This window comes from Lycium barbarum, chromosome 7, assembly GCF_019175385.1.
Source record: "Lycium barbarum isolate Lr01 chromosome 7, ASM1917538v2, whole genome shotgun sequence".
Classification (NCBI taxonomy): Eukaryota; Viridiplantae; Streptophyta; class Magnoliopsida; order Solanales; family Solanaceae; genus Lycium; species Lycium barbarum.
The window spans coordinates 132,323,094-132,345,540 of record NC_083343.1 but is presented as its reverse complement, the minus strand read 5'-3'; the positions used below and the strand labels follow the sequence as shown (position 1 = coordinate 132,345,540).

Genomic DNA, 22,447 nt, shown 5'->3' with positions numbered 1-22,447 from the left:
ACCTTTTCCTTCGTCGTATAAAAAAGCTATAATTCCTTTTTGCATAACCCAGTTGTCATCAACCCAATGACATGTAATAGCAAAAAAATCTAAATGGTTAATACTAAGACCCAAATCAGCGGTAAGACAAACATTACAATTTAAAGAATTAAATACATGGCGCAAATAAAATCTATATTTTTTAAACAAATCTATAACATCGGCTCTACAAGTACTTCTAGGAATACCCTCAAATAACGGGTTATAACAACGTTGAATGTAAGTAACAAACCCCAAATCCGAGGGAAAGGAAAATGGTAAACAATCATAAGCTACCATTTTAGCTATTTCTACGCGTTCTTTTTTCTTGTCTTACTTAAAATTTCTACCGGTTCGTGTGTCTATCGTCATTTGAATCCCCCCCACATTTGAACCCGTTTGCTCTCCCCAAACATCCATATGTTTGGTTCTCATATGAGCATTTAGTGTACCCGTTCCACCATCCTTACCAGTTCCTTGCTTAAAACTAAATACTTGTTCACATATGGTACATGTAACTGATTGGTTTTCCCTATCTTTAGTCATAAATTTTCAAACTTTAGCTGTTGGCTTACGAGTTCTAGGCGGTTTGTCTTGTGTATGTGATTGTGCAGGACCTGTATCTCCTATGGGATTTTCGGGGGGTTGTGTTTCATCATCATCATCATCTAAGTCTTCATTAAAAGTGTCGGTAAAATGTTGTTGCATTGCCTCATGACCTAAAAGTGGATTATTTCCATCAACATCAATACCTAAATTAGGTGTTTCTTCCACAAATGTTTCCTCATTAAGCGCACCCCTAACAGTACGACTACTACTACCGGCACCACGTCTTAATCTCTTTGACATTATTAAATAGAAATAATTTAAATCACAATCAAATAAATCACAAGAAAATAAATTACAACAAATTAAATTGCTAGAATTAAATTGCGAAAATTAAAGATAGAGTTGGAACGAAGGTACCAAATTGCCGGATTAATTTCCAACAAAGCGAAGGCGGCTAGAATTGCAAATCCACCAAAGCTACTTCGGATTGTTGCAAAATCACCAACTCCACCAACAATATTATAATTGCAAAATTAATAATTGAAAGTTGAAACTATAATAAGACTTTGTGGCTAATTATTGCAAAGTAACTATAATTGAGAGATTGAAATTTGAGAGAAAGATGAAAAAGAGTGAATTGAAATGAAAATGAAGAAGGGTTTATATAGGGGTGGGGGAGGGGTTAAAGTGTTAAAAAAAAAAAAATTGGGGGCCAAAAATTAAGAAAATGACCGTTTGGCAACGGCCATTTTTGCAAATGGACCGTTGCCAACGGTCCATTACCGAGGCCCAACGGCTCTTTCCTTTTTTTTTTTTTTTTTTATTTTAACCGGTTTAACCGATCCGGTTCCGGTTAAAAAAAAATTGGAACCGAACCGGTAAACTAATATTCGGTTAATCGGTTATACCGGTTCCGGTTTAATCGGTCCGATTACCGGATAAAACCAGTTACAATGAACCGGTTGACACCTTTACTCACACCTACCCTGTAACTCTACCAAATCAAAAATGTACAACCACAACTCCACTAAATGCAAATATTCTCTTTTTACTTTATGAATATCAAGTTATTTTGCCTACTTCTCAACTATACGTTAAATACCGATTAAAAGCCACACGTTTAAGTGTGTTTTTATATTGACTACCAAATACACGCTTAAGGGCCCTTTTTAATCCATGTCCAAACTAGTAGCATAATCAATAACTCTACATAGATTAGCATTAATTAAATTAAATTAAAACACATGCCAATTCTCAACCCTACATTCTTGAGAGCTTTCAACATTGATTAACCTCCTTTTTATCATTCTAGATTCTTCTCATATACATACCTTCTAGCTCTACCTACCCAAATACGTGCTCCAATCAGACCAATTAGTACAACAAACGACCAATTAAACAAGCCTCTACCTCTATCTCCACATAGAAGGTAGAAAGGTTGTTCCCAAACCAGTAACCCTATTTAAATTAAAATAAATTTAAATTAAATCAGATCACTGCAATTAGTACAACAAACAAATAGCACAATTAGTAACAATTAGATTAAAATAAATTAAATTAAAACAAAACACATGCCAATTCTCAACTTTGATTAAGCACTTTTCATCATTCCAGATTCTTCCCATATACCTACCTTTGCTCAACCTACCTAAAAAAGTACTACTTCCACTGCAATTAGTACAAACATTATTCTTGAGGGCTCCCAACTTTTTTATCATCAAAGCTCTTTTTTATCATCAAAGATTCTAACTATGCATCTACCTTGATACTACAATCAGTGCCATTAGTACAACTCATTAAGCATAAACAGAGCCACAAGAAAGAGCCATCAACAAGAATGCTGCTTGTTCTTCTTCACCCAATTTTCTTCTCTGTGTAGAGTTTGATCTTGGTCTTTGCATTGCTACTTCTCTACCAAAATGCAATAATCTCTTTTTAAAAGGAATGCACTTTTCACTCTGCTTCACTACTGCATTACTAGTTGAACTTTCTCCACTGCTGCTTGTACTGCTGGTACTACTCTGGTTCTGTTGATGGCCAATTGTCTTATTTGAAGATTTTTTTGATTTCTTGTCTTCTTTGTTCAATCCTAGAAGAGCTCTTCTCTTTTTTCTGCTCCTTATCCCACATGCATTACACAATGACTGCATTCACCATGATCAAGTCATCAGATTGAATTTTTTTTTTGAGAAAAATTAGACATACCCTATAATAAAATAGGCAAAAAAAAAAACACTTGAAAAGTCTCAATTCAAGTGACATTTTTGTTTTATAGTCACAAAAATGTCTATAACTTGTTTTAAACAACAAGATTTAAAAATTTTCCTTTAATAAATTTCATGCTAGATTAAACACAATCACATTTGAATAGTAAATATCTAATGGCAAATACACCTTGACACCACTTAAATAAAAAAATTAACTGACTAGGATAGGTAATATTTTTTTATGTATATATATTCTTTATTTTAACTCCTAAATAACAACTCCGCCACTATAATATCAATTTTTTTACAACTCTCAAACCTTAGCTCATTTACCAGCCAAATTGCAACTACAGACCAAAACCACTAGCACAAAATCCTACATACTAGGGTAGTACTCATTCTCTTTCACTTTTGACACTTGTTTGCCTTGAATATGCCCCAGTTTTTTAACACAAATCCACTAACAACGAGTATACTACATGTACAACTTTCAAGAATGCAATTTACCTACAGTAATTTTCAGTGACATCTTTGTCAAATTAATCTTTCAAACTTCAAGATTTTATGTCACTATTCCAAACAAATACAACAAAGCCAATTGTATAAGGAGAGTAGAATATACGCAAACCTTACAAGTGACGGACCTAGTAAGAGCCCAAGGGGTTCGGATCCCCTTCGACGAAAAATTGCACTGTATATACAAGGTGAAAATTATTTTTTATGTATATATAGTAGACGTTGAACCCCCGTAGCTTTTTCATTTATGACTTATTTATATTATTGAACCCCCTTAGCATAAATTCTGGCTCCACCACTACCTTACCCCTACCTTGAGAGGTACAAAGGTAGTTTCAGGTACAGCCTCGAAACAAAAACAAGTAATTTAAAGCAGTATATAAAAAAGAATAATGGCAAAATACTGGAAAACATGATAAAGCTGACTGGAAAAAAAGGATTGTAACTACCACAAAATAATACATTAATAGAGTACAAGTAACATAAATCAAAGGACAAGGAACTACAACAATAATACTATAGCTACTTGAAAGGATAGCACTCAACTACTCCAAACACAAATATACAAGTCAAATTAACATTTTAAAACACAATCAAACACATACTATATATACAATAAAAAATCAATTAGCAAAACGAAGATTATTTTACTGACCTTAGGTCCAGCAGGACCACCTCTCCAAAGTGGTGTTTTTGTAGTACCACAATCAACACAAGTTTTCTGATTAGTCTCTAATGAAACCCTTTCTGGTGTTTGATTTTGCCCACTCATTTCTTCAGTTTCTTGAACCTAAAAAAACCATAACAAAAAATTAACATCAAACACTAATCAACATATTAATTGGGGGGGGGGGGGGGGGGGGGGGGGGGGAGTGAACAAAAGGGTACCTCGTGATCACTTGTTTTATCACTTATATCCACCATTTTGGATCAACTAAAAGACCACCTTAATCACTAGTGATTAAGGGTAACAACTCACAATTAAGTGGGGTTTAACAAAATCTAATCAAGACCCAGATTAGAAATTGGCAAAAACCAGCTTAATAAAGATGTTTTTCAACAAATTAGCTAATAAGCACAACTTTAGGTTATTAAAAAAAATAAAAAAAAGGAATATACTAAGGTTTAAGAAGGAAAATCAAAGATAAAAAAAACACCTTGATCATAAATCACAAACTCACTATTAAGTTGATTTTAACAAAAACTAAGTAATACCCAAACAAAAAAATGACAAAAACTAGCTAAACAAAGATTTTTATCACCAAATTAGCACAAAAAAAGAACCAAATAAACTCCTATTTTTGTAGCATACAGAAAGGTTTTAAAACAAAAAATTAACTATTAAGTGAGTTTTAACAAAAACTAAGCACGACCCAGATACTAAAATGGCAAAAACTAGCTAAATAGAGTTTTTTTTTCTCCTCAAATTAGAAGAAAAAAAATTAAAGAAACCTTACTATACTTCACTAATAAGCACAACTCTAAGGCACCAAAAAGGAGTACACTAGGAGAACTTAAAGTTTAGCTAAGGTTTAAATAAGAAGATATTGATAAACCGACATGAAAATGAAAAAAAATAAATTAATACAGGCTACTAGAATGATATAGAGAAAAAAAAAATGAAGTGATAAATATGAAGAGATAATAAAAAGAGACGTAGCCGAAAAAATAAATATATTGGAAGGGTTTATAAGAGAGTGTGCAAGAAAACCCTAGGCGCGGGTGAGGTGAAATGACGGAATTGACCTTGTTATGAAATTTTTGATTTGGTAATATACCCGCCAAAATATGGTTGGTTTTTGATTGAAAACGGCGCCATTAATTTGGTTGTTTTTGGAATTTGGAAGTTTGGTGGGATATTTTGGCAAATTCATTTGTATTTTCCCTTTGCCGCTCAACTCAAAAACTACGGGTTTTTTTATACTTTGGCCGGTATCGGTTAGCAGCCGTTTCCAACTGTTGTTCTCCTCCCAAGAGCAGGTTCTTACGCGTTACTCACCCGTATGTCACTGAAAACACCGGAATTTGATTAATTTGAATTTGCGTTAGAAAAGCATACTCAGGAGGTAATCGATCCCAACCAAAAGGGACTTTCTACATAGGGTTTGAATCCGAAATCTCTAGGTAAAGGATTGAGTTTGGATCAATTAGTCCAGTGAATTCCGAATAAGAAGTGAGAGGGGGAGGGGTTTGTATTCATAGGTGTAATCGAGGAATAAGGTGGGAGAGATGAGAGCTCTTCACAGTTAATTAAAGAGGTCTTAAGTTCAATCATGTAAATGGAGAACTTGATGATGAGAAGTGTTTTACTCCCTTATTAAACATATGCCATGTAAACTCAATCAGTCAAACCAATAATTGCATCGCATTCATTAAGTTAATTAACTTTGAATACTTGATTGTTAAATCGAAAGAGGAAAGGAAAAAAAACGAACATGAGTTTAACTCTTATTGTCCATTTTTTTCTTCCCTTGCCCTTTATATAAAAGAAAAAATGGGTTGGGTAGGTACAAATAAAACCAAATTAAAAAGTGTACTTAGTTTCCAAATTTCTGCAAACATGTTTGGCGGCTGGGGTCAACACTCTATTAGCATTACTGCCATTGCAATGAGAATCTAGCCAACTCTTAATTCCCATTCATAAAAAATATTGGACCTGTTTATAAGGTTTTGTGCCCTCCAAATTGAAAGGTAGTGATATTCATTTACTCAACTCATCTTAATTTAATTAATTTAATTGGTACCTTTTCTTCATTCTAAAAAATGACAAACATATTTCAACGGTTGAAATAAGACGGTCCGAATTCTCACATGGATGGCAGTGAGGAATTTTGGACAATGGATGAAAGTCCAATCCAAACAATGTTGTGTGAGTGAAGAATAATAATGTCAGCTTGTAAAATTCATCGAGTGCATGACATGATAGGATTTGCGAAAAAAACCTTGACTAACTCCGTGCAAAGAGACTCGGTTGGGGTGGTGGGGGAGGGGGGGAGGGTGGGGGACGGGGGCTATTCTTTGGATGATTGGGTGTAAAGGGCACGCAGGCGGTGAATTAGATTGAAAGTGATGTAATTCAACAGACGAAATGCTATCAAAATCTATTCACTGAGCTGCAAAATTATTGATATGAAAAAGTTATATATATCTTTACTGATTATCAGGATTTTTCTTTAAGTTTATTAATGCATATATTTCACTTTGTAAAAGTCTTATGTTCGTTTTTTGGTTTGATTTAGGAGTCTCAAATTTGGAGACTTAGGGTGCATGAAAAAATGTATAGATATTAGGATATTGAATGAGTTTTTTTTTTTTTTAGTTTCTTCTTAAATGATCAAAGTAATTAATTTTATTGCGTTGTTTTCATAACTTGGATGGCCATTTAAATAATACTTTGAGTTTCAAATAGGCATTTATGAAAAATGGAAGGTAATTAGATGTATGTAAACGCAAAACTAATGATTGAGTTTGAGAGTACAAATTTATAACTTTGTTCAGTTCCTCAAGGTATCTATCTAAAGTGAAAAGGAAAAAAGGAAAAAGAAAAAAGAAAAAAAGAAAAAGGAAAAGGTATCTATTTAAAGTAAAAGGAAAAACGGAAAGGTACGTATCTACTAAAATGTCAACTCTGCGGTAATTGAATTTTGAAGTGAACAGATTAAAAGAACTATATAAACTATGTATGCGCTGGCTATAGGATTAGAAGCCACGTTGAATAAACAAAACATGAAAGGACCAAAATACCCTTGAGGCATGTCGACGATCATGCCTACCAAACCCGTGCTTCTATATAGTAGAAATTTACTTTTAGGATTTTTTTTTTTTGTGATTTGTTGACTTTTACATGGTCATAATCTTATATTCTTTTACTTGTTAAATTTTTCAATGCCGAGAGTCTATCGAAACAACTTTCTTACCTCCACAAGGTGGGCTAAAGTCTGCGTACACTCGATCCTTCCCAAACTCAACTGCTGGGATTATACTAGTTATGTTGTTGTTGTTGTTGTTGTTAATTTCTTCAATAAAAGATGATTATTTAGCTTTTTCTTTTTAATTTTCATTGCCACTTAATATCAGATTGTAAGAAATTAAAAAGAACTCAAAAAGGTGGCACTCATGCATGAGAATCCAAAGATGGAAAGGCCCCAAAATTGCTAAGGGACAAATAGACAATGAGGAGCAACATCGTGTGTTAGTCTTTATTTATTACCCATCATATAAAAAGCAACTTACTTTTTGGTTCCATTTTGTCAAATGCAAAGAAAAGAGAGACCAAAATTGGTGGTGGGACTACGGAAGTTGTGATGGATAGTCGGAATTTCTTCATTTTTTAATGACATGCTTTCGATTAAGTTCACGGGATTAAAAAAAATTCAATAGAAAACCATTTATTTTCATAGTGAATAGGGGTAGGCGTACCGTTTACAGTAGGAGTGCTTATCGGGCGGTTCGGTTGGATAATTGTGCTTAACGGTTCAGCTTATCGAATATCGGTTTTTAAATATCTCAATCCGCTAGCCAACCAATAAGATATCGGTTGGTTCGGTGTGGATTTAGCGGTTAACGGTCGGTTAGCGGTTGGTTTATCAGTTAATCAATAAAGTATATGAGATTTTTTTTCCTTCTATTGCTCGGACTATTGCATCAGTACAAAATTATCAAAACACAAAAGGCTCAATATTGATAGTGTATAGGTTGCGAACTCACATTTGACCCTATTTGCTTCACATCACATGATTTAAATTGATGTATTACTCATGGTGGGTATTCTTGGGCACATGATTTTAAATTATTGGAATACGAATTAAATTTTTACTAAAGTATCGTTATTAAATAAACTGTGCAGATTAAGTATGAGATTTTCATACTAAAGCGTGTCAATGTCCATAAGAAAACTTATTTCTTTCAAACAACCACTAGTAATTCTATCTCGTTCTCATCTTCACCATAGAAAAGGAAAGAAACATCCAAGGAAAGTAAAAAGGTTTTGAATGATTCTAGTTGGTAACATGAGATAATAAGAAACAAACACCAGACAGAAGGAATAAGGAAAATGCGAAACTGCTACTATGTTGCAGGAAGAAAAATGAGTTTTAGGCTCAAAGATTAGTATTAGTATTTCTTATAGTACTTTATATACATAGGGATATATTTATAATTTAATTATTCTTAACGGGTTAACGGCTAAACCAATAGGGAAAAGGAGGAAACCGTCCCCCGCACCGTTAAGCCGTTTACTATAAAATTCCAAACCATTCCCCATCCGTTAATCCAATTACCCGATACCAATAAACCTATTTTGCGGTTGGGTTATCGGGTGCGGTTCGGTTTTGAACAACCCTAGTTTACAGTAATTCAACAGAACTCAATAATTTTGACTTAAACCTGTATTTGTCTTGGAAACTCCTTTTAATTTGTTCAAGTTATAAATTTAGAACATAATAGCTCTAAAGGGTTAGAATTTGAAAATCATATATTTCAAGTTTTGAATCCACTTTCTGATAGTAAACCTACTCAACACAAATAAGAATTAATTCAATTGAGTTTCGATTAGCGTATACATAAAGTTTTTTTTTTTTTTTTTTTTAAAGGATTGGAGGTGGTAATGTGGTGTGGGCGTGAGGCCAAATTTGATACGAAAATTGTGTCTTTAATTAAGGGGTTGAGTGGATTGCATTAGTCCAAGTATCTAATTCATTAACCACATAATTTCAGATAAGTTTTTATCCCAAATTCCTTAACTTCATTTTTTAGAAACCACATGAAAGGACACATAATGATAGGATTATCCTATCCTTGCAAATGGCTACACATTATCAACAGTTCAACACCTAAGGTTCATTTTTGTTTAATTAATTTCGACATCGCCCAATAATAATGATTATTATAAAAACAATAGAACAATTATTTCGTTTTTTTTTTCTGGGTTGTACTATGTCATTCCAAATATTGAAAATTTCGATATAGGGTCCCATCCTCCTTTTCTAACACATAATGAATAGCAGAATATCTGTTCGTTTGTCGTTTTCAAATAAAATATTGCATGTATAATTATTCATTATCACAAAAGATCATAAATAGAAATTAAATCAAATTGATACCACCAAACTATCGACCTACAAGGTCATTACATTTTATAAAGAAATTAAGAAAATACTGTTCAACGAAGATAATTGAACCTAAGATTTTTAAACTTTTTGAAGTTATTACTTCAACCTTGTAATTCAAGTTTAGTCATTTCATACTCGAGATATGAATTACAACAACAACCTAGTGGGATCCCACACCGTGGGGTCTGGGGAGGGTAGAGTGTACGCAGACCTTATTCCTACCAAGGTAGGACGGCTGTTTCCGAAAGACCCTCGGCTCAATAAAAAGCATAAAAAGGGATCAGATAAGGTTAAGAATTGTGTGGTAATAAACCTCTGCTGATATTAAGAAAAGAAAATACCAAAATGGCGAAGAAGATTTAACACCATATATTAACAACCAAAGGATGTGGTGGGATGTGAAGATGCAATGGTATCGATTAATTATGAATGAGATTCCCGACCTTAATCATAAGTCTCGAGTTCAAACTTGGGAATGCAAAACTATTGGTACACTTCCTAATTTGATGTGTCCTACACGGCATGAATCTAGATTTACCGGACCAATAAGTATTGGATACCAAATGCTTTGTAGGAATATTTACACAAATATCCGAGCGAATTCATTGTTTACATTTCCTAGTATATATACATGAATTATACATATATATTGTACATCCGCCGGCTAATTTTAAGTTAAGCTGTTAGGTGGGCGGGGTTAATTCTTCCACCAAAAAGAAATCAAAGAATGTAAAGACAGGTTTGAAAATCATGATGGGACTTAAGATTACTTTGTTAGTTACAAAATCTCACCTTTTGTCCAAATGCAAAAAATCATTTGGGGCAGTGAGAGTTGAGAGACAAAAATTCACATGAAGTGATTGCTTAATTAAGGGATGGGGTTGCATAGGATATCCCTATATCTCATACCTTAACGTCATTTTCAGATAAGGTTCTATGACTCTAGCCTTGTTTCCATCAGAAAATTCACAAAGGAAACATAAACAAAGGTTTAGACAAAGAGAAACCAAATCTGAGTTGCAATGGAAAAAATCTTGTTAGGAAATGCTTCCCCCTTAAATGGATCTTAAGCGGAGCAAATCTGAATTACTCGGGCCCCCAATGCGAGTACCGGATACCACCACAGCGGATGAAAAACCAAACAAAAGTGAGTTGCAATGGACTACAACATTTTTTTATTTTTTAAATAGGGGAAATAACTTATATATACAACTCACGCATTTAGTTTGCAGCCGATGTAACCCACTGTATCATCGGTTTATAGATAATTTATATGTATTGTATAGCTATACGGTCTACGCGTCTAGTTTATAGCTAATGTAGCCCACTATATTATCAAGGTATAGGTAATGTATATGTGTTGTATAGCTATATGTGTGTGTGGGTGTGTGTTTTGTATACAACAACAACAACAACATACCCAGTTGGATCCCACAATGTATTTTGTATAATCATGTATAAACACACGAAACCAACTCAAATTGCACTGTATAGATAATTCAGATGTTATGTATAAGTTGCTCAACTTCCTTTGTAACTTTTGCATCTGCTTGACAGTTGATGTAGCCCACAACGAAAGTAGGCTGCAAATGACCACACAGAAGATAAAAAAATGCACCGTGTGCCCGGAGATGAACATAGCTTCACAAATTTGAGAAGGAAGAAACTTGTGGTGATCTAATTGGGCATAACTAGTTCTTGTTTCTTCGAAAGAGTTTGTTGTGAACAAATAATTATTCTTCAGTTACAATCTCTTTTCCCCCTTAAAATCAAAGACGAATGGAGGACTTGACGGAACCGATGATCCATTCTAATATGAATCATTAATTTTCCTTATTACTATAGTCCAACCAAATTGATGAGTCATTATCATTAACATGTGAGGAACAAAAATTTCTATTTGTTATAAAATAAAACTATGAAGTAAATACACAGAAAAAATATGTAGAGAAAATATGTAGAGAGATATCAGATTATATTACTTCAGCTCTTTCAACATTGCATCTGTGCATCCTATTTATAGGAGCAACATGACATGGGATATTTTGAGATATTTTGGGATATTTTGGGATATTTATAACTTAATGGATATCCACTACTTGGGATATTTATAACACTCCCCCTTGGATGTCCATTAATAGATGATATACCTCGTTAAAACCTTATTAAAAAAAAAACCCTGTGGGAAAAAGTCCTAATGAAGGAAAAAGAGTGCACATATCTAGAAATACGCTTTAAGAGCTGCCTCATTAAAAACCTTACCAAGAAAACCCAATGGGACAAAACTTGATAAAGGAAAAAAGAGTACAACACGTATTTCACTCCCCCTGACGAAGACCAAGATTCAGATGTCGGAGTCTTCGCATTCCAATCTTGAATATCATCTTCTCAAGAGTTGAAGTTGGCAAAGATTTAGTGAACAAATCTGCAGGATTGTCACTTGAACGGATTTGTTGCACATCAATATCACCATTCTTCTGGAGATCATGTGTGAAAAATAACTTTGGTGAAATATGCTTCGTTCTATCTCCTTTTATGAAACCTCCTTTTAATTGAGTTATGCATGCAACATTATCTTCATATGATACTGTGGGTATTTTTGTATCACACTTCAAGCCACATCTTTCTCTGATGAAATGTATCACATAATTCTTGACGATGATGTAACAAATCTTGTATACCAACTTATCATATCCTGAGATTGACAGAGCTTTTATCAGATCTATCAATGATCATTTGACGAACTGGTTGATGATCTGCATCTTCTTTTCTCAGATAGAGTTGCATCATCGCCGTAATATCATTGCAATCAGGACAAGTACATCATGACTTGCTTCATAATCTATTGTTGTCTTTCTATAATTTGATTGTCATGACAATAATCCTTGATGGAAATAGATAACACATCTAGATTGAACTCTTATGTCGATCAGATGAATGCCCTGTATGTCCAAAACACTTGACAATATTGGTTAGGACAAATACTTTCATGTCAGGGCTTTCATTTGCAATATGCAGTTGATCTATTTCAATAACTCCATGTTGGAGTAAATTATATCATGCCTGTAGTTATAACAAGATATATAAATGTATCAACTGCACAAATATATGGTACTTCAGGACCATTTCAATTTTCTCATTTCAGCAGATATAATCAAGTGCTTTTGGAAACTCTTCAAGAGCTCCAATAATATTCAAGCCATCAACTTGCATAATAATATGAAAGGTTCTGATTATCATATAGAGACAAGGGTAAACATGATCTTATTTGTACCCTTCGTCAATAAATATTCATTAAGGCGATTTCAGTACATCAGCCTTGATTCATTTAATCCATTAAAGGATTTTAAACAAGTTTCCCAATAATTTGTATATGCTTCAGGCATTTTGAATCCTTAAGAAATTTTCATATAAATTTTTGTCAAGTAAGCCATATAGGCTATGACAACTTCCATCATTATAAATAATGTGACATCTTCTGTTGTTTGGACTGCTGACCCAACAAACATTAAGTTTACCAAGATGCATCATTTTACTTGGTAATTATTCTACGTCAACATGCTTTAAGAGACGTAGAAATCAAATCCTCACAACCTTAGACAATATTGCGCGCTATATTGTATATTGTCGACAGGATATCATGTTGTATCGGTTCGCAATTCGACATAACTTACTGAGATCTCAATACTTCATTATTTTTAGGTACCTGAACCTCTCATAAGGTTTATGAAGTGTTATGTCGTAGCTCTTCAAGAGCACATTGCCTCCTTATTATTATCATTTGCTCCTCCCTTTTTCAAGGATTATTATATATGGAACCGATTGGTCTACCATGCTCCATGCACGCTGTAGACTTTGTCCTTCAGGGACATTAAGAGCATTTTGCAGATGAAATATGAAATAGTTGGGTCAGCAAATGCTTCCAGCATTTGACTTGAATTATCTGAGGATCATTCTGATGATAATTCACAACTAATTTCTTAGCTGCTTATTCTCTCCCCCTTATTTTAGTGACATATGTCCCCATTTTCTTTGGGAAAATCCATCTGTGTGCATCATGGTATATCCATTAATCATGTACCGCACATCAAATGCTAAAAGATGGAAATATCTAGTTCCTGACCCTGAACCAAATATGAGGGGAGAATTTATCAAAATTTATTGATCTGAAGCATACAAGTGCTGTTGTATGCAATATATCATATCTCAGACCAACATCTGAAACTCTGTTCTCATAAGCAATGGTTTAGCTGTATTATGGAGGCATCCAATGCCAAACCAACTTAGATATAAACCAGCATTATCAAGATGATTGTCTTAATTACATATTCTGAAAATTGTGCTTCCAACTCAATTATTTTGAGCAAGCAACTTTGTAAATGCCAAACTGCCAGTTGACAATAAACATACATGTGACTGTCTTAAATAGATGCATCTATTTAAGACATCACATTGCAGGTGAAGGGGCCCACATTCACCTTTTATATTTTTCAGAATTTTGGGGATTCAGTCCCAACATTAGCTGGTGTAATCAACTTATCATGAGAACAAGCAACACAAACAAATTCTTGAAGAATCTTCTAGTTCTTCAATATGTTTTTTAATACTCAATTAGCACATCAGATTTAAATCAGGACGATCAAATTGGTCTTGTCAACTGATAAAATTATTTGTACCCGTAAACTTCAAGTTTACTATGACGAGTGCTATTTCTTTTAATAAACTTCTGGTTTACTATTGCATGAAATTTTATATCAATAAACTTCTGGTTTATCGTGGTATATGATTTCATCATGCTCGGGTAACATTTCACAAGTGTATTTCTTACCCGTAGTAACTTGAAGATATTTAATAATCCGATCATTTGTAGTCTCAATATGATAACCATTTTTATTGTTAGTAAACTTCAGGTCTACTACAGTGTTCCGATCGTACCAATTACGATCTACGATGAATGGTATTATCATATATAACATCTTCAAGAGACTTCAATTTATTTATCATGATCAGATATTATTTGGACACTACTAGTGTCATGATACTTTGATAAAATTATTTAAGATGTTTCTGTGTACGACAGGTACGTGTTGCTATGTCTTAATTTCATACCACAAAAATAACATGTATATTACTTGTATTTTATCTCTCCAGGAGACAGGTTGTGGTATATCTTCATTCACTTCGGGGAATGAAATATGATTATTTAAATGTGCTTGCAATACGACGTTCATCAATAACTCGTTATTTTGCTCAAGCACAAGAAGACATTGCTGAGAATATTTCTCAGATATTTTGGTAATTCTTTCTGCTTCAGGAGTAAAGTTTCAGAGTTTTACTGCTTCGGGAGTAAAGTTTCAAGTTTTACCACTTCGGGCGTAAATTTTAAAGGTTGACTAATTCAGGAGTAAATTTCTTAATTCTACTACTTCGGGAGTAGATTTCAGAGTTGTTTCTGGAGTAGAATTAAAAACCTTACTACTTCAGGAGTAAAATACATAGGCTTACTACTTCTGGAGTAGAATTCAAAGTTTGCTACTCGTGGAGCAAAATTATGAGTTTAGTACTTCGGGAGAAAAACATATAATATTCAGAATATTTCTTCTCAATTATTCTACCTCTTCTGAAGATGGATCATGATATTTTCACAATCAAATGCACGTTTATATTTATAGGCTTTACCACATATTATCGCATTCACTTCAGGGAATGGATCTATATTTATAACATTTATCAAAAGTTTTAATTCTTCAGGAATAAAACATAATTATCTGAACGCGCCTTAAGCATATCAAATCGTGATAGCTTATAGCCTCTTTTAAGATATTGCTACTTCAGGAGCAAATCGAGGCATACATATAATGTGGAGAATTTTTCTCTAACACATCTTCAATCATAAACACAATAAGTCAGTAAAAATATTACCACTTCTGGTGTTCACGGATATAAACTCATTTAATCAATTCATATTTGCGAACTAACCTTCCAGTAGAATATTGGCATAAGGCCTTCAGCAACTTTGGTTTCAAGATATTTTGGCAAAAAGAGGCCGAAGTGCTATATTCCATAGTAATATTTAAAAAAAAAAAAAGGCCATGTTTCTTACTACGTTGATGGTGAGCTTCTCCCAAAAATCAGTTTAAAATTTTCATAGTTGTTAAAGTCAACAACAATCAACCATCAAAACAAAGATAGAAAAATACTTGGAACATGTTACCTGAACTGTTTAGACTAAATAAGTACTGCAAGTCCTTTACTTTATCTCCAGGAGGCAACGACTTGTACTTAGTGTAATTCCAAGAATTGCACCTTCGAGGCTTTCAAAGTATTTGCTCAAGATGGCTGAGGCTCGTGCTGATAACGTGTTATAAAATAAAACTATGAAGTAAATACACAGAAGAAATATGTAGAGAGAATATGTAGAGAGATATCAGATTATATTACTTCAGCTCTTTCAACGTTGCATCTGTGCATCCTATTTATAGGAGCAACATGACATGGGATATTTTGAGATATTTTGGGATATTTTGGGATATTTATAACTTAATGGATATCCACTACTTGGGATGTTTATAACACTATTTGATTTTAATTACCTATTATGCTGCCAAAGGAACAGACTGGCATAGAGGAGTGGTTCACAGGTATGTTGCTCAGGTTAGTCCTCGTGCTGAGGCAGATTTAGATAGTTTAAAAAGAAGCTAATAGTTACCGGAGAATGGTTAGCTATATCACCGAATGAGTAGATTGGGTAATAAACTTAATAATTAGGCTAGAAATGGTTAATTAGATCAACGAATGACACCGGTAGGTAATTATCTCATTTTTATAATCGTGGTGTTCGGGCCAATATGTTCCCACATCAAATGTTATGATATTAAGATCACAAGTTTCAATAGAAATGATCCCTTTCTAAATTCAGAAACGATCTAACTCGAATAATCCATTTAGTCTAATTGCTCACTGGGATTAGTGATATCTATCCAAGAACTTCCCTATCAGAACCGAGCATGTAGCAAAGCCAGCACAACCAGCTTCCAGGTCACCTGAGACAAATGCAATTGTAGTATAAATATAAAGAGATTAATGACAGAAATTGCAAGTGAAATACTAGCAGGTCCATTAGTTTCTTCATCAGTCATAGAGAAGCCGTAATTTAAACAGCCCGAAACAGGGTAATATTTCATTCAAGCCCTAATTAAATTTTAATTAAATCTGTCTCCCACTAACACTAAAACACTATCCTATTCCACACCCACCAAAAAGAAGTCTTACTGCAATCCTATTTGTCCCAAATCTAAATGTTACACAACATTATATTCATGTATGTCTCGAAAATAATCTACCGAGGCAGCTAATATTTCATTCAGAAACAAAAAAGTAGCAGTACAAACATTTATACAAAAAAATGAGTAACCGAAGCAACAGCATCAACATCAACACCCTTTTTCTTTTACGACAAAGGTACATCAACATCGATGCCTTAATCCCAAACTAGTTATTTTCATAAGAAATTGACTGCCTTTTTTAAGTAAAAAGATGAGTTTCATACTGATTCCCCCTATCAACTATAATTGAGGCATGTCTAAGGTGTTTACATTCAACTTCTAAGCAGTGAACATTAACAGATATCAGATACTTAAATTCAACTAATCTGATGGCTAAATCATGACGTGCAACTTCATGTAGTCTATTGTAAATACCAAAAGAAATTAAAAATTGAGACTAAAGTAACAAGCAGTACTCACATTGATCCACATCAAACATATTATGCTGCTCAAAATGGGTAATAAGTTGATCATTTAAAGCCAGTCTTTTTTATAGCTCGAGCTCTACCAAGTTTACCTTGACATTAAAAGCTTATAGGAAATAAAAATTTCTTCCTTTAGCATCTATTTTGGTAATCCTACCTCACTATTGTAGAGCAAACTTTTCAGGTTCTTGGACAAAGCTGGCATCAAAGTGCAAGATGGAAATAACACAAAGGAGAGTCCATGGAAACTTTGCACTGTAACCCAAGTGGAACAAGTCACGATCCTTATTTCAGTTATTCCTATCTTCGCTTGTACTATAGTTTTCAACACCATCTAAGCCCAACTCCAAACTTTTTCAGTCCAACAAGGAAATTCTATGAACTCTAGCTTCCAAATCCCTCCAGCTTCCCTTCGAGCAATTCCTTACATAATGCTAATCTTCATAGTCCCTCTCTACGACACATTCTTTGTCCCTTTCGCCCGAAAAATCACCGATCATGACTCCGGTGTCACGCCATTGGCACATATAGGCCTCAGCCTATTCGTCGCGACGTTCTCCATGGTATCAGCAGAGGTTATGGAATATACAAGGAGAAATGTAGCAGTGAACTCAGACAAGACACTATCAATATTTTGGATCACGCCACAGTTCTTTATTTTCGGGGTATCCAAAATGTTCGGTGCAGTTGGCCTAATTGAGTTCTTCTATAAACAGTCCTTAAAAGTGATGCAATCATTTCTAATAGCCATTAGTTATTGCTCATACTCATTTGGTTTTTACTTAAGTTCATTGCTTGTTTCCCTTGTGAATAAGATCATTTCACTGTCCTCTCATGGTGGCTGGCTCAGCGACAACAATCTCAATTAAGACCTATTCTTTCTCTGGGCTTGGCCTTTCACTTGTAAATGCACGTGTTTTATTTGTTAAACAATATTAATTTTTTTTTTGCAAAAAGAACAAAAATCATATAGTTTGGAGACAAAAATTATCACTGCCAGAAACTATATGTTCAATAGTTTCCTCACGGGGTCTAACACATCAGAAAAGACCTTTTAATGGAAGAGATTTCATCTAAATCATTCTATCCACGAGATGAATTTTGACACTATTTAATGAGGTTCCACACATTCAAGCAGCTAAAATTTTCATTAGTACACCCAATCCAAATAGCCTAGTCATCTCCTAAAATAACCCTTCTTACTTCTCCCCGACCCATCTCCTAAAATAACCTTCTTACTTCTCTCTCATATTTTCTCCTATAACTCTCAAGCCGTCAATTCCATCAATTATAACCAGAAACAAGATTAAGAAGTGGTTTTTGAAACCATAAAACATTTTAAATTTCATCTTTGTCAAACATCTAAATTTATAAACATGTTATTCATTATTTGAATAGAAAATTCTGTTCAAGCTTTTTTGTTTTTTGAGGTAAAGGTAACTTTGTATTCACACAAAAAACTCATCATTCAAACGTGATGAGGTGGGATCTTACAACCCACAGTGGGCAGATGTTATCTCCAAAAAAATAAAACTTTACAGTATGAAATCAACTAAAGTTTCTACTTCCCCCAAAATTCTATTCAAGCTCTTCCCTTAGAAAGGAAAGCAAAGAAAGACGGAAACAATTGACAGACATTTTGGAAACAACCAGTATATTCCTTTAAATAGTTAGTACTGCAGAGCAACCAACTAAGCAGATAAATAGAGCACTAACTTATCACTAACCTATGACGTGAAGTATTTCAACATACTTAGGACTACTAGGATGACTTAACTGAAACATAAAAATTGTCGCTCCTAAAACATGACACTAACTTTTGAATTAATCAACGACTAGAAAGTAAGTCTACATCAACGGGCTTGATAACTGGAGGAGACAATATGAGAGAGAAGGAAGAGTGGGTTATTTTAGGAGGTGGGTCGGGGCGGGTAAAATAGGAGAATGAGTTATTTTTTATGAAATCGGGTTATTTGAATCAATTTGGGAATTTCCGTCAAATGAAGGGTATATTTGTTACATTTCGTAACGACAGGGGCATAAATGACCCAAAATTAGTTTAGAGGATATTTTTAGCCATTAAAACTAAGTAAAGGTGTATTTTTGACTCTTTTCCCTAATTTTAATCCCACCTATCTGAACTGCAACAAGCTAAGAACACAGTGAGACAGCTACAGCAAGTGACACCTCAAAATTACTCATCTATAGCTTCTCAAAAAGTACTTACCTTTCCTAACACAACGCATCATATTTTGGTCAAAGATCTTTTTTTTTTATTATTTTGTTGTTCTTTTCAACTTTGGAATAATAGAAACACAAACTATTTTTACTATTACAATTGCTTTTATCAACTTCTAATTTTTTTCTCAGTTTCCAAAAAAACACAAGTGGTCGTATTTGCATTCAGTGGGACACATCATAAGAGAAACACATTTGTTGCCTTCATTTCTTTCCTCTCACGAACAAAACAACTAATCGGGAGATTTTTTTCATTCCCTCATCGTCCTTACTCTCCAAGCATCAGCTTTAAACCTAACCCTACCCACCATCTTCACATCAAGCCCAACACTCCCACTTCAAGACCTCACACCGCAACAATCAATATTCAATGGATCGGTGTACAAAATATTCACTAATAAAAGAGATTTCTGGTTGTAACGTATTCACTAGAACCAAATAATTATTCTTGTAAAAGTTGCTTTAATTTTCATGGAAATATGCAAAAAGTAAAAGGACAAACAAGATCACCAAGCAGAAGTGGTGTAAATGTGTCCCGTAATGCCTTTTCCATATTTGACAAAAGAAACGAAACTGAATAGCCCTCATGCAAAAAATGTATAAAGTGGAACTCTTACAAGTAATTACTTACACTATTGCGTCCATCTGCACCCTTCATTCCTGTTGTGTCCTCGGTTTGTTCTGTAAAAGGGGAGAAACTAGGCTTTCAAGGTAAACTTCCCACACATTACCAAATTTAAGCTTAGTAAACTCTGGATATCTGGTCGATTCATCCTTCAGATTGTACAACAAGAATTTTTTTCCAAACATAAGCAAAATTTCATCTTTATTTGAAATTAAAAAGGGTGGCGACGACACAGGATATTTTAAGGTAAACATCTTTGTCCAAGATTCTTTAACCCCATACTCCTTCATAACCCACACATCTGTGTCGGGATTAACATTTCGAGGATAACCATGTCTTATCACAGAAAGATTATTTCCCAGTACTACCAGATCCAAAATCAAAACATCTTCTTCTCCCCAACATGGTGGCTCAACCTTTTCCCATTTCTCATCAGCCAAATCAATAGAAATTATGTGTATGATCTTACGACCACGATATGTCCAATGAAGCTTCCCATTCACAAACATACCCTTACCATAGAATCGCAACTCATCTGGAAGAGGATAATGGGTGCTTCTCCAAGAATCCTCCTTTAGACTATATATTTTGCCCTCAACACTAGACAAATTGCCAAAAGAGTAATAAAACCCCACCACCTTATAATCATCATGGAACTCATCATACCCAAAGCCAAATAAGACACAGGTAGCTTTGCTCAAACTAGTTCCAAGATCAGGCAATTTCTTGTACTTTCTAATAGATGGATTCCATAGAACCACTTTTTTTTTCTCATTGACAAAAGAAATACACAATCCACTGACAAGACAAACCAATCCATTCACAGAACCCATAACAAACCAAAAAGTCCCGGGTGGGCGATTCAATTCTGATACTTCCACAACAGACCCATCCAGTAAAGAGCCAAGGGAACAGTCCTTAAGATTATTGTAAATGGATCTAGGTCCAGGAAAACTCAATATAAGCCTATGGTGGGTGTATTCTTTGTTATTAGCAGATATACTAAGATGGTTCTTGATAAATTCAGGACTAGATATTAAAGCAAGCCAAGATTTTGAAGCAGACCTGAACTTCAAAAGAGATTTCACTGGAAGCCTTGAAAGTATTTCAGTGATAAGTTCTCCTGGCAAAATAGGGATTGAACTTGATGGAAATTGAGTAGGAATAGCGGGTTTGCTCCGTTTTGGGTTGAATTCCACCAGTTTAGTTGCCATGGTTCAGAGGGACTTGCATAGATACTGTCACAGAAGGTGCACTTTGGTTCAAAATAAGTAGCTCCTGTGAGTATCATTTAAGCAGAGCTTTGGTCTTTTTAAGTTTGTCAAAAATGAGTATTTTGGTGTCTGTCAGATATTTGATACTCCCTTCGGATAAAAAAGAATGTTCACTTAGCTATTTTTTTTTTATCAAAAGAGTGTCTACTTATCAAATCAAGAAAGAATTAATGTTATATTTTTAGATTTGCCACTATCAAGTGTTATGTGATTAAATCTCAATATATATTTAATTATAAGTAATTTAATCAATTTTTTTTTTAGGAGTTCGTATTTTCTTAAGAGTATGTAAATGGCTAAGTGGATACTCTTATTGATCCGGGGGAATCGGAACTATGAAATATAAAAAAATATTTTAGGGGAACACACATTTAAAAATACAAACTTTGCAGTTTACGTTATTTTTAGTCTATTTTAAGAACTTGGTGGTTGGTGCAACATCTATTACTATGCCTCAATTGTTAGGCGGATTAATCAACTGACAAGTTTGATTTTAACTGAAATTGAAGCACCCCACTTGTAAGAAAAAGGAAAAGGCAAAACAGAACATTTATTAATTGGCCAAACCATGGTGGATGTCTGGATGAGAAGGAAAGATTATGCCAATTCATTTTTTATTGTTTCATTAAGTACACTGTTGTTAAGCACCAATTCGAGAAACGCAAGTGATTAGGCAGAAATATGTCAAACAAACCAATGCTGGAAGTAACTAGGAAAATCAGGTTGTCTATATATGATAAACAATTTTGGCAAGTATGCACTTTGTACTAAATCACATTTAACTAGATTTTCACTCATAAACCCAAGTTAGCAGAATTCAACATGTTCTTCTAATGGGATTTGATATATTTGCCAAAGAATTGGTTTTGTTGCATCGTCTAATTTAAAGCAACTTTGATTTGTTTGTCACATGGAACTAAAGAGAGTACAAAAAAGCAGCTCTTCTTCAAGAAGCATACAGGTCTCTTCTATGGATCGATACACTGAGTTCGATGACAACCTTAACAACATCTAAGAGGAATCAACTATTTTCCAGTTATTTTTAACGGAAGCTAACTGGTCTATGCAAACTCAGGTGAAATTGAAGTTCAAGAAATGTATAATATAACATCTTTTCGATGTATAGTTCAATGGTTCATCCTCTTCTGGTGTTGAGCATG

At 34.1% G+C, this 22,447-nt stretch overlaps 2 protein-coding genes across 4 annotated transcripts; both read right to left on the bottom strand.

Annotated features, from left to right (window-relative positions):
- Window positions 1-2,137: 2,137 nt before the first annotated feature.
- Window positions 2,138-4,932, bottom strand: LOC132604510 (GATA transcription factor 15-like). 3 transcript variants are annotated; one of them, XM_060318049.1, is made up of 3 exons: window positions 4,179-4,932; window positions 3,946-4,080; window positions 2,138-2,711 (listed from the first exon to the last, which is right to left on the bottom strand). In XM_060318049.1, the coding sequence occupies exons 1-3, from the start codon at window positions 4,212-4,214 to the stop codon at window positions 2,364-2,366; spliced, it is 519 nt and encodes a 172-aa protein (XP_060174032.1). In that variant the 5' UTR covers window positions 4,215-4,932; the 3' UTR covers window positions 2,138-2,363. The 3 variants fall into 3 exon arrangements, with proteins under 3 accessions (XP_060174032.1, XP_060174034.1, XP_060174033.1); XM_060318051.1 differs by having other exon boundaries at window positions 4,743-4,932; XM_060318050.1 differs by having other exon boundaries at window positions 4,748-4,932.
- An 11,264-nt stretch (window positions 4,933-16,196) lies between these two features.
- LOC132604509 (F-box/kelch-repeat protein At3g23880-like) lies at window positions 16,197-21,480 on the bottom strand. The gene is made up of 2 exons (XM_060318048.1): window positions 20,020-21,480; window positions 16,197-16,443 (listed from the first exon to the last, which is right to left on the bottom strand). Exon 1 carries the CDS (start codon window positions 21,225-21,227, stop codon window positions 20,043-20,045), a length of 1,185 nt encoding a protein of 394 aa, XP_060174031.1. The 5' UTR covers window positions 21,228-21,480; the 3' UTR covers window positions 16,197-16,443; window positions 20,020-20,042.
- Between the last annotated feature and the right edge of the window lie 967 nt (window positions 21,481-22,447).